Consider the following 13393-nt stretch of genomic DNA (forward strand, 5'->3'; position numbering starts at 1 on the left):
GGAGGGGGGGGGGGAGGGGGAGTGGGAGGGGAGGGGGGAGGGGAGTGGGAGGGAGGGGGAGGGGGAGAGTGAGGGGGGAGAGAGTAGGGGAATGGGACTGTGGGGGAGGGGATTGTGGAGGAGGGGGAGAGTGGGGGGAGGGGATTGTGGAGGAGGGGAGAGTGAGGGGAGGGGGAGAGTGAGGGGGGAGAGAGTGAGGGGAGGGTAGAGTGGGGGGGAGGGGTAGAGTGGGGGGAGGGGTAGAGTGGGGGGAGGGGAGAGTGGGGGGGGGAGTGAGGGGGAGAGAGTGGGGGAATGGGAGAGTGAGGGGAGGGGAGAGTGGGGGAGGGAAGAGTGAGGGGAGAGTGGGGGAGGGGAGAGTGGGGGAGGGGAGAGTGGGGGAGGGTAGAGTGGGGGGGAGAGTGAGGGAGGGTAGAGTGGGGGGAGGGGGAGAGTGAGGGAGGGGGAGAGTGGGGGGAGGGGGAGAGTGGGGGGGAGGGGTTGGGGGGAGGGGGAGAGTGAGGGGGAGAGAGTAGGGGAATGGGACTGTGGGGGAGGGGGATTGTGGAGGAGGGGAGAGTGAGGGGAGGGGGAGAGTGAGGGGGGAGAGAGTGAGGGGAGGGTAGAGTGAGGGAGGGTGGAGAGTGGGGGAGGGGGAGAGTGGGGGGGGGAGTGAGGGGGGAGAGAGTGGGGGAATGGGAGAGTGAGGGGAGGGGGAGAGTGGGGGAGGGAAGAGTGAGGGGAGGGGGAGAGTGGGGGAGGGTAGAGTGGGGGGGGAGAGTGAGGGGAGGGGGATTGTGGGGAGTGGAGAGTGAGGGAGAATGGGGGGAGGGGAGAGTTTTGTTTCCTGATCCAAAGTTCAGGATGAGTGTGGAGGGATAAAGTTTGGGATATGGTGTTAAAGGTCGGGGTGTGGGGTGAAAAGTCGGCATCAATGGTCAGGGTATGAGGTGAAAGGTCGGGGTGTGGGTTGGAAGGTCGGGGTATGGGATGAAAGGTCGGCGTCAATGGTCAGGTTATGGGGTGAAAGGTCAGGGTGTGGGCTGGAAGGTCTGCGTGTGTGTTGAGAGGTCGGGGTGTGGGATGAAAGTTCGGGGTTTGGTGTGAAAGGCCGGGGTGTGGGGTAAAAGGTCAGGGTGTGGAGTGAAAGGTCGGGTTGTGGGTGAAAGGTCAGTGTATGGGGTGAAAGGACGGGGTATGGGGTGAAAGGTCAGGGTGTGGGATGAAAGGTCGGGATGTGGGGTGAAAGGTCGGGGTGTGGGGTGAAAGTTGGGGTGCGGGTGAAAGATCGGGGTTTGGTGTGAAAGGCCGGGGTGTGGGGTAAAAGGTCAGGGTGTGGAGTGAAAGGTCGGGTTGTGGGTGAAAGGTCAGTGTATGGGGTGAAAGGACGGGGTATGGGGTGAAAGGTCAGGATGTGGGGTGAAAGGTCGGGGTGTGGGGTGAAAGTTGGGGTGCGGGTGAAAGTTCGGGGTGTGGGTGAAAGTTCGAGGTGTGGGTTGAAAGTTCGGGGTGTGGGTGAAATGTCAGGGTGGGGTTGAAATGTCGGGGTGGGGGGGAAAAGGTCAGGTTGTGGGGTGAAAGGTCAGGTTGTGGTGTGAAAGATCCGGATGTGAGGTGTGGGTGAAAGGTGGGGTTTGGTGGTAACGGTCAAGTTGTGGGGCAAAGGATAGGGTGAGGGTATCGGAGGCACTGGGAGATAGCGTGGGGGCTGAGGTGGACAATATGGTGGAGCTGGGAACAGTACAATCATCTGATCGAATGATTAATGTAAAATATCTATGTGTGTTTATTGGTTTTGCAGGAATTAGTGGCTTTTGGAATCAGTAATATATTTTGTGGAGCATTCCGTGGTTTTGCTGCGAGCACAGCGCTATCCAGAACCGCCGTTCAAGAAAGCACAGGAGGCAAAACTCAGGTACAGGACGTGATGTCTAGAAGTTGCCACCATCCACATTGGCCACATTATCCTGCGTGAAGTGGGCGAGCAGTCTGTGTCCAGGATACACAGGGAATACAGTCAAACCCAAACCATTACACTGAAATGGTGATACCCCGCACAGTCACTATTGTAGGGCCAGCAAGGTTAGCTGTCTGATGGGAATAACCTTCATCTCCTTGGATTCTTTAAGCAGTCCGGGTGTTAAGCTGCATCAACACTTGCACTGTAGACAATAAATTGTATTTTTACTGAGTTACATGGAAGTGAGCCAGTGTTAGAACTGGTGCTCCCAGGCTACATGGTGAGTTCTCTATCAATGTATACGATTGGTTATTGCACGCATGGCGAGTTCTCTATCGATGTATAGGATTGGTTATTGCATGCATGGTGAATTCCCTATCGATGTATACGATTGGTTATTGCATGCATGGCGAATTCCTTATCGATGTATACGATTGATTATTGCAGCATGGCGAGTTCTCTATCAATGTATACGATTGGTTATTGCATGCATGGCGAATTCCCTATCGATGTATACGATTGGTCATTGCACATATTTACCTCTCACTGTGCATTCTACCCACAATACTGTGCAGATGTTTCTAACTTTCAAGTTCAAGTCAGTTTTCAAAATCTAAGCTAGATTATTTGTGTAAATAGTTCTTTAGCTGTGTGAAGCTGAAATCTGTTGAAGTAATTGCAAATGGAGCGACTCACTGATGTAAACCTGTGTGTAACCGCCCATTGTCGATCTGGCTTTTAAAGTCCCCAAACTTTCACTTCCAGGACAGTAAGTAAGGAGATAGATTATGGCCCTGATTATAGTATTGGGCATCAATTACCAACACTGGATAGAAAAGCCCCAGGCTGGGATTGTCGTTGGGCCCCGAAGGGCCAGGAACGGCTCGGCAAATGATGTCCGCCAAGTGGCCAGCTCACAGTGCCCCACCGGCACATTTGCTGCTGGTTTTGTGGGGTCGATGAACAGCACCGCCCGAGAGCGTCAAGCTGGTGTGCAGCGCCCCCGGGTACAACAACATGCGATTTGGAGCGCCCCGCGGTAATGGGAACGCAAATAATCTGTGGCCTGGGAAAGCGGGCGGTCAGAGCTGTTCTCGCAGCAAGGAATGTCTAGACGAGATTAGTGTGATTGGTTTATTTTTGTGATTTATCTATATGTGGGGTGAGCAACGTATTGGGAATGTTTTTTGTGTTTTTGGGGGGGGTTGTACTCACAGGCGCTCCGAGGCCGGCTGTTTATCTCGGGATTTTCACTTGTTCAGCCGGCCTAGCACCCTGAGAAAGGCGTAGCCGCCCCCCCGCCCCACCACCGAGCGGCCGGCCTAGTGCCCCGAGAGAGGGCCCCCCCCCCCCCCCGGCCTAGTGCCCCGAGAGAGGAGCCCCCACCCCCCCCCCGCGGCCTAGTGCCCCGAGAGAGGGCCCCTCCCCGCCCCTGGCCTAGTGCCCCGAGAGAGGGCCCCTCCCCCACCCACCCCCCCCGGCCTAGTGCCCCGAGAGAGGAGCCCCCACCTCCCTTGGCCTAAACTAATTGTAAACATTCTTCATGTTGATTTTAATATCCCTTTTGAGCTGCTTTTCACATTCCCTTTCTGTCGCTCTTACTGTCTGTTTTGTGACCCTTTGTTGCCCTTTGTATCTCTCCCAGTTGCCAGGATCTGTGCTATTTTTTGCATTTTTCTATGCTTTTTCTTTGAATTTTATGCTGTCCCTCACCTCTTTGGTTGTCCATGACGTTTTTTTGGCAAGTAGAGCTCTTTCCCCTCGGGTATAAACTGGTTCTGTATCACATGAAGTTATTTTTTGAATATCTCCCCCCCCCCCTCACTGATCATCAGTTACTTTCCCCATTAACAGATTGTCCCAGTTTACTGTGGACAGTCTCTGTCTCATCCCGTGGAAGTCAGCCTAACCCAAATCTGGAATCTCAGTCGCAGTTTCGCTTTTCTCCCTTTCAAACACTAAGTTGAACTCGATCATGTTATGATCGCTATTAGATAAATGTTCACGTGGAGTTACGCTATTAACTGAATCTGGCTCATTACTAACTCTAATATGGCATGCCTCCTTGTTGTCGCTGGGACATATTGTTGCAGAAACCTATCTTGAGCACAGTCAAGAAATGCACTACCTTTCTGAAATCAGCTAGTCTGCTTTTCCCAATAATATGAAAATTCAAATCACCCATTAAAACCACTCTGCCTTTGCTACACGCTTGTCCAACCTCTGCATTAATACAATCTGGCACTTCACAGCTGCTACCAGGGGGCTGATACACTGTTGTCTTAAATCCTATTCTGTTTCTTAATTCTACCCATAAATAGCCTGCTTAGCTCTCATTATATCCTCTTTTAATCATTGACGCGATTTTATCCTTGATCATGAGGGCTACTCCTCCCGCTCTGCCTGTGGCCCACATAACCGGGAATATTCAGTTCCCAGTCCTGATCATCTTGCAGCCATGTCCCAGTAATGGCTACCACGTCATACCCTGCAAGGTGAATTCCTGTCTGCAGTTAATTCAATTTGTTCCTTGTAGTCCGTGTGTTTGTGTAAAGAACATTTATTTGGGCCGCACATCAGCCTGTCCTTCAGCTCCAATGTTTTACTCACACATTTCTTATTTCTATCTCCTGGTTTAATCACTTTATGTTTTTTACTTTTCCCATTACCTGTAGTTGCCGATGTTTCTATGCAACCATTTCTGACTGCTACTCTATTTGCTTCCCTTTCATTTGTTTTTTAATTATTATTTGTACTGCAATTTCCCCGAGCCCCCCCCCCCCCCCATTTACTAATTTAAAGTCCTCTGGCCTATTTATCCTTTCCATGAGTCCCCTGGTCCCAGCCCGGGCAGGTGGAGCCTGTCCCAATGGTACAGTTCCTTCCTGTGCCTAACCTGGTGCCAGTGCCCCATGAAATAGAAGCCCTCTTTCCCACACCACTCCTTTAGCCATGTGTTTGTGTCCCTAATCAATGTGCCCCCATGCCTATTTGCTTGTGGCTCAGGGAATAATCCAGAGATTATAACCCGTGAGGTCCTGTTCTTTAATTTAACTCCTGCTGCTGGTACTCTCCAAACAGGGCCTCTTGCCTATCTTGTTGATCCCAACATGGGCGACAACGACTGGATCCACCCCCTCCCTCTCCAGTATCCTTTCAAGCCAGTGCGAGATGTGCCTCAACCTGGCACCATGTATGAAACATACCATGTGGGACTCTCGATCCTGCTTACAAAAGATGCTATCTGTCCCCCTAATAACAGAATCCCCTACAACTACCACATTCCGCTTCCCTTCTCCTCCCTTTGCACAGCCTCCTGCTCCAAGGTGCCATCGTCAGCATTCTGGCTGTCCTTTCGACAGTCCTTATCCTTATCCTCACAGGTAGCAAATAGACTGTGCATGTCAGATAGGATCAGTTTCCTCGTTCTCTATCCCCGGGTTCCCCTTACTCTGTATGTTATCGGTCACACCAATCCTGTTCTGCACCTCTCTACGAGGTGTGACCCAGGTCTGGAACAAACTGTCCAGATTCTCCTCACCCTCCCTTCTGTGTCACTGTCTCCAACTCACATTCTAGCTCAATAACTGAGCCGGACAGATTCGAGACGGAGACATCCACTGCAGATTTGTTCGCTCAGGACTGTCTCATTGTCCACAAGCTCCCACGTACTGTCGACCAGACAACCTGCTCACCATATCTTAGTCGAACCTTGTTTTATTTATTTAATTAGTTAAAGTCTTTACTCAAATGAGGCCTGCAGTCAGAATCAGGGGAACTCATAACTGGGAACAAAGAAATGGCAGACCAATTGAACAAGTATTCACTAAGGAGGACACAAACAACCTTCCGGATATAAAAGGGGTCAGAGAGTCTAGTAAGAAGGAGGAACTGAGGGAAATCCTTATTAGTCGGGAAATTGTGTTGGGGAAATTGATGGGATTGAAGGCCAATAAATCCCCAGGGCCTGATGGTCTGCATCCCAGAGTACTTAAGGAGGTGGTCTTGGAAATAGCGGATGCATTGACAGTCATTTTCCAACATTCCATAGACTCTGGATCAGTTCCTATGGAGTGGAGGGTAGCCAATGTAACCCCACTTTTTAAAAAAGGAGGGAGAGAGACAACAGGGAATTATAGACCGGTCAGCCTGACATCGGTAGTGGGTTAAATGATGGAATCAATTATTAAGGATGTCATAGCAGCGCATTTGGAAAGAGGTGACATGATAGGTCCAAGTCAGCATGGATTTGTGAAAGGGAAATCATGCTTGACAAATCTTCTGGAATTTTTTGAGGATGTTTCCAGTAGAGTGGACAAGGGGGAACCAGTTGATGTGGTGTATTTGGACTTTCAGAAGGCTTTCGACAAGATTGGGATTGGGAGTAGTGTGCTGACGTGGGTTGAGAACTGGTTGGCAGACAGGAAGCAAAGAGTAGGAGTAAATGGGTACTTTTCAGAATGGCAGGCAGTAACTAGTGGGGTACCGCAAGGTTCTGTGCTGGGGCCCCAGCTGTTTACACTGTACATTAATGCTTTAGACGAGGGGATTAAATGTAGTATCTCCAAGTTTGCGGATGACACTAAGTCGGGTGGCAGTGTGAGCTGCGAAGAGGATGCTATGAGGCTGCAGAGTGACTTGGATAAGTTAGGTGAGTGGGCAAATGCATGGCAGATGAAGTATAATGTGGATAAATGTGAGGTTATCCACTTTGGTGGTAAAAATAGAGAGACAGACTATTATCTGAATGGTGACAGATTAGGAAAAGGGGAGGTGCAACGAGACCTGGGTGTCATGGTACATAAGGCACTGAAGGTTGGCATGCAGGTACAGCAGGCAGTTAAGAAAGCAAATGGCATGTTGGCCTTCATAGCGAGGGGATTTGAGTACAGGGGCAGGGAGGTGTTACTACAGTTGTACAGGGCCTTGGTGAGGTCACACCTGGAGTATTGTGTACAGTTTTGGTCTCCTAACTTGAGGAAGGACATTCTTGTTATTGAGGGAGTGCAGCGAAGGTTCACCAGACTGATTCCCGGGATGACGGGACTGACATATCAAGAAAGACTCGATCAACTGGGCTTGTATTCACTGGAGTTCAGAAGAATGCGAGGGGATCTCATAGAAATGTTTAAAATTCTGATGGGTTTAGACAGGTTAGATGCAGGAAGAATGTTCCCAATGTTGGGGAAGTCCAGAACCAGGGGTCACAGTCTAAGAATAAGGGGTAAGCCATTTAGGACTGAGATGAGGAGAAACTTCTTCACCCAGAGAGTGGTGAACCTGTGGAATTCTCTACCACAGAAAGTTGTTGAGGCCAATTCACTAAATATATTCAAAAAGGAGTTAGATGTAGTCCTTTCTACTCGGGGGATCAAGGGGTATGGTGAGAAAGCAGGAATGGGGTACTGAAGTTGCATGTTCAGCCATGAACTCATTGAATGGCGGTGCAGGCTAGAAGGGCCGAATGGCCTACTCCTGCACCTATTTTCTATGTTTCTATTTGGCCCCTCGAGTCTGTTCTGCATTCAATGGCTGATCTGTAATCTAACTGCGTATTCCCTTTTTTGGTTCATATCCCTTAATAACTTTGGTGAACAAAAACTATCAATTTCAGATTTGAACCTAGCGTCAATTGCTGTTTGTGGAAGAGAATTGCAAATTTCTACCACCCTTTCGGGGAGAAGTTTGTTATCGCCCTGTTAAATCACTTCTTGGAGCACTAACGGGTGGGCGGGCGGAGTGCTCCGCGCCGTGTACAAGGACCCTTCCCTCCCTTAAAGGTACAGGCCATCGCTGCAGGCTCTGCAATATATCTCTCTCCTGGACTCCCCCCAGGGGAGCGGTGAACCCATGTGATCAGCCCAGCACTCAAGCAGTGGGCCGGGCTGAGCGATCGCGGGCAAGACCCAGCGAAGCAAATGGATCAACAAAGGTAAGTTTTCTGTTTACTGACCTCGGCCGCCGGGCCTTTAACCATTGCCCCGGTAGCGGCCGGCCGCCCAATCCGCGCCTCCTGCAGCTGTCGGTGTTATCGCCCGGCGCTGCTGCACCAGGCGAAAGTGAAGTTTGGGTCCAGGGCGCTAAAGGGGCGATGCACACGGCGATGACATCACCATCTCCGGGAGCAGGAGATTGGGGGCGCAGCGCTGTGGCACCACCGCTAAATCCAATATTGCGGGTGTTGAAGGCATTGCCGCGCCCGGTCGCAAACGCACTCTCGCCCTGGGGACGCTAACAGGAGGTGCAAATGCTCCTAATTTCTAGCTCTTTGTGTGTTTCCTAATTTCAGTCCTGAAAGATCTGGCTCTAATTTTTAGACTACGTCATAAGAACATAAGAAATAGGAGCAGGAGTAGGCCATTTGGCCCCTCGAGCCTGCTCCGCCATTTAATAAGATCATGGCTGATCTGATCATGGACTCAGCTCCACTTCCCTGCCCGCTCCCCATAACCCTTTATTCCCTTATCGCTCAAAAATCTGTCTATCTCTGCCATAAATATATTCAATGACCCAGCCTCCACAGCTCTCTGGGGTAGAGAATTCCACAGATTTACAACCCTCTGAGAGAAGAAATTTCTCCTCCTCTCAGTTTTAAATGGGCGGCCCCTTATTCTGAGACGATGTCCCCTAGTTTTAGTTTCCCCTATGAGTGGAAATATCCTCTCTGCATCCACCTTGTCGAGCCCCCTCATTATCTTATATGTTTTGATAAGATCACCTTTCGTTCTTCTGATCTTCAATGTGTATAGGCCCAACCTACTCAACCTATCTCCATAAGTCAATCCTCTCATCTCCAGAATCAACCTAGTGAACCATCTCTGCACAGCTTCCAATGCAAGTATATTCTTCCTTAAATACGGAGACCAAAACTGCATGCAGTACTCCAGGTGTGGCCTCACCAATACCCTGTACAGTTGTAGCTGTACTTCTCTGCTTTTATACTCCATTCCCTTTGCAATAAAGACCAACATTCCCAATTACTTGCTGTATCTGCACACTAACTTTTTGTGTTTCATGCACAAGGACCCCCAGGTCCCGCTGTACTGCAGCACTTTGCAATTTTTCTCCATTTAAATTATAATTTGCTTTTCTATTATTTCTGCCAAAGTGGATAACCTCACATTTTCCCACATTATACTCCATCTGTCAAATTTTTGCCCACTCACTGAGCCTGTCTATATCCCTTTGCAGATTTTTTGTGTCTTCCTCACACCTTGCTTTCCCACCCATCTTTGTATCATCAGAAAACTTGGCTATATTACACTCGGTCCCTTCATCCAAGTCATTAATATAGATTGTAAATAGTTGAGGACCCAGCACCGATCCCAGCGGCACCCCACTAGTCACTGTTTGCCAACCGGAAAATGACCAATTTATCCCGACTCTCTGTTTTCTATTAGTTAGCCAATCCTCTATCCGTGCTAATACATTACCCACAACCCCGTGAACTTTTATCTTGTGCAGTAACCTTTTATGTGGCACCTTATCGAATGCCTTCTGGAAATCCAAATGCACCACATCCACTGGTTGCCCCTTTATCCACCCTGCTCGTTACATCCTCAAATAACTCCAGCAAATTTGTCAAACATGACTTCCCCTTCATAAATCCATGCTGACTCTGCCTGACCGAATCATGCTTTTCCAAATGTCCTGCTACTGCTTTTATAATAATGGACTCCAACATGTTCCCAACCACAGATGGTAGGCTAACTGGTCTATAGTTTCCTGCTTTCTGTCTGCCTCCTTTTTTTAAATAGGGGTGTACATTTGCAGTTTTCCAATCCACTGGGACCTCCCCAGAATCCAAGGAATTTTGGTAGATTACAGCCAATGCATCCACTATCTCTGCAGCCACTTCTTTTAGGAACCTAGGATGCAGGCCATCAGGTCCAGGGGACTTGTTCGCCTTTAGTCCCATTATTTTACCGAGTACTACTTCTTTAGTGATAGTGATTGTATTAAGTTCCTCCTTCCCTGTAGCCCCTTGATTTTCCACTATTGGGATGTTTTTAGTGTGTTCTACCATGAAGACCGATACAAAATATTTGTTCAACGTTTCTGCCATTTCCTTGTTCTCCATTACTAATTCCCCTAATCCTAGAAACCCCAACCAACAGAAATCGTTTCTCTCTATCTACCCTCTCTGTTCCCCTTAATATCCTGGAAACTTCGATCAAATCGCATTTAACCTTCTAAATTATAGGGACTATTACCCTAGTTTGTGCAATCTTTCCTTGTAACTTAACCCTTGGAGTGCAGGTATCATTCTGCTAAACCCACGCTGCACTCCCTCCAATATCCTCCCTAAGGTGTGGTGCCCAGAACTGCTCACAGTGCTCCAGGTGTGGTCTAACCAGGGCTTTGTATAGCTGCAGCATAACTTCTATCCCCTTGTATTCTAGTCCTCTGGATATAAAGGCCAGCATTCCATTGGCCTTTCTGATAATTTTCTGTACCTGTCCATGACATTTTAATGATGATTGCAAAAGCTTCTCTAAATATGTGAAGAGAAAAAGATTAGTGAAGACAAACGTAGGTCCCTTGCAGTCAGAATCAGGTGAATTTATAATGGGGAACAAAGAAATGGCAGACCAATTGAACAAATACTTTGGTTCTGTCTTCACGAAGGAAGACACAAATAACCTCCCGGAAAGACTAGGGACAGAGGGTCTAGCGAGAAGGAGGAACTGAAGGAAATCCTTATTAGTCAGGAAATTGTGTTAGGGAAATTGATGGGTTTGAAGGCCGAAAAATCCCCAGGGCCTGATAGTCTGCATCCCAGAGTACTTAAGGAAGTGGCTCTAGAAATAGCTGATCATGTTCCAACATTCCATGGACTCTGGATCAGTTCCTATGGACTGGAGGGTAGCTAATGTAACTCCACTTTTTAAGAAAGGAGGGAGAGAGAAAACGGGGAATTATAGACCTGTTAGCCTGACATCAGCAGTAGGGAAAATGTTGGAATCAATTAGTAAAGATGAAATAGCAGCGCATTTGGAAAGCAGTGACAGGATCGGTCCAAGTCAGCATGGATTTATGAAAGGGAAATCATGCTTGACAAATCTGCTCGAATTTTTTGAGGATGTAACTAGTAGAATGGACAGGGGAGAACCAGTGGATGTGGTGTATTTTGACTTTCAAAAGGCTTTTGACAAGGTCCCACACAAAAGATTAGTATGCAAAATCAAAGGTATTGGGGGTAATGTACTGACGTGGATAGAGAACTGGTTGGCAGACAGGAAGCAGAGAGTCGGGATAAACGGATCCTTTTCAGAATGGCAGGCAGTGACTAGTGGGGTGCCGCAGGGCTCAGTGCTGGGACCCCAGCTATTTACAATATACATCAATGATTTGGATGATGGAATTGAGTGTAATATCTCCAAGTTTGCAGATGACACTAAACTGGGTGGCGGTGTGAGCTGTGAGGAGGATGCTAAGAGGCTGCAGGGTGACTTGGACAGGTTAGATGAGTAGGCAAATGCAAGGCAGATGCAGTATAATGTGGATAAATGTGAGGTTATCCACTTTGGTGGCAAAAACACGAGGGCAGAATATTCTCTGAATGGCGGCAGATTAGGAAAAGGGGAGGTGCAACGAGACCTCGGTGTCATGGTACATCAGACATTGAAAGTTGGAATGCAGGTACAACAGGTGGTGAAGAAGACAAATGGCATGTTGGTCTTCATAGCTCGGGGATTTGAGTATAGAAGCAGGAAGGTCTTACTGCAGTTGTACAGGGCCTTGGTGAGACCTCACCTGGAATATTGTGTTCAGTTTTGGTCTCCTAATCTGAGGAAGGACATTCTTGCTATTGAGAGAGTGCAGCGAAGATTCACCAGACTGATTCCCATAATGGCAGGACTGACATATGAGGACAGACTGGATCGACTGGGCCTGTATTCACTGGAGTTTAGAAGAATGAGAGGGTTTCTCATAGAAACATGTAAAATTCTGACGGGACTGGACAGGTTAGATGCAGGAAGAATGTTCCCGATGTTGGGGAAGTCCAAAACCAGGGGACACAGTCTAAGGATAAGGTGTAAGCCATTTAATACTGAGATGAGGAGAAACTTCCTCACTCAGAGAGTTGTTGATGCCAGTTCATTGGATATATTCAAGAGGGAGTTAGATATGGCCGTTACGGCTAAAGGGATCAAGGGGTATGGAGAGAAAGCAGGAAAGGGGTACTGAGGGAATGATCAGCCATGATCTTATCGAATGGTGGTGCAGGCTCGAAGGGCCGAATGGCCTACTCCTGCACCTATTTTCTATATTTCTATGTTTCCATGTTTCTATGATGTACCTGAACCCCCAAGTCTCTTTGGACCACCACTGTATTTAACCTTTCACCATTTAGGAAGTACCCTGTTCTATCCTTTTTAGGTCCAAAGTGAATGACCTCACATTTGCCAACATTGAAATCCTACATTTTACCCATTTACTTAATCTATCGATGGCCAGAAATCCCGGCTGCTTCTTCCCACGGGCGTTCGACTAAAAACAGGAGAAAAGATGCGCACTTACCTTTTGGCCGACGCTCGCCAGAGATCCCCCGGACCTTCGGCCTCCTCTTCTTGCGCAACGGAGCGCATTCACGTTGGGATGTCCGCAGGAGTCATGTGAGCCTGGACACGCAATCGCGTGAAAGTATTTTCTCATTCACATTAATAGGAGTTTGTTAAGTCCGAAACTCCGGTTATTATGAATGAGAAACACCCCCAAACACCCAAACACTACATCAAACATTAAAAAAACACCTCACATAAATACATTATAGAAATTAAAGTTGATAGAATTGTTTTTGAAAAAAAATATATGGCCTTTTTTTTTAAGTTTTAATTATGGTTTAAAATAAAATTGCCTGAGTGGGCAGGGTTTTTAACATAAATATGTATTTAAAAATTTTATTTACTTTTATCAACCAGTCCCCGTTCAGAACACAATGTTTTACAACCGATAGGGTCAGATCCTGGCTGGTCCAGGTCTTAACTTGTTGAGCAGTGACAGGCGACCCTTCACTCTCAAAGGCATCGGTGACCATGAGTAGCTCTGCGGGCAATGGCGTTTCCACCTCCGGTGTGGGCAACGGTAACCGGCTCAATGCATCAGCGCAATCGTCGGCGCCTGGTCTATGGCGAATGACGTAATCATAGGCAGATAATGTCAGCGCCCATCTCTGGATGCGGGATGACGCGTTGGTATTGATACCTCTATGTTCCGAGAACAACAATATAAGCAGCTTGTAATCGGTTTCCAGCTCGAAGCGAAGCCCAAACTGGTACTGGTGCATTTTCTTTACCCCATAAACACATGCTAAAGCCTCTTTCTCTACCATGCCATAGGCTCTTTCCGCCTTGGACAGGCTTCAAGACGTGTATGCAACTGGTTGTAGTTTGCCTGACTCATTGGCTTTCTGGAGCACGCAGCCGACCCCATAGGACGACACATCACAGG

The 13393-nt window shown here is 48.2% G+C and overlaps 1 protein-coding gene across 1 annotated transcript in view; it reads left to right on the forward strand.

The window, feature by feature from the left end:
• Positions 1-13393, forward strand: part of LOC139278115 (chloride anion exchanger-like) — a 125031-nt gene that overhangs the window by 35438 nt on the left and 76200 nt on the right. Inside the window, exon 9 of the mRNA XM_070896772.1 lies at positions 1781-1894. Within this exon, the coding sequence (XP_070752873.1) occupies positions 1781-1894 (114 nt within the window). The remainder of the gene's footprint in view (positions 1-1780; positions 1895-13393) is intronic.

Source organism: Pristiophorus japonicus, chromosome 13 (genome assembly GCF_044704955.1).
Source record: "Pristiophorus japonicus isolate sPriJap1 chromosome 13, sPriJap1.hap1, whole genome shotgun sequence".
In the NCBI taxonomy this organism is placed as follows: domain Eukaryota; kingdom Metazoa; phylum Chordata; class Chondrichthyes; family Pristiophoridae; genus Pristiophorus; species Pristiophorus japonicus.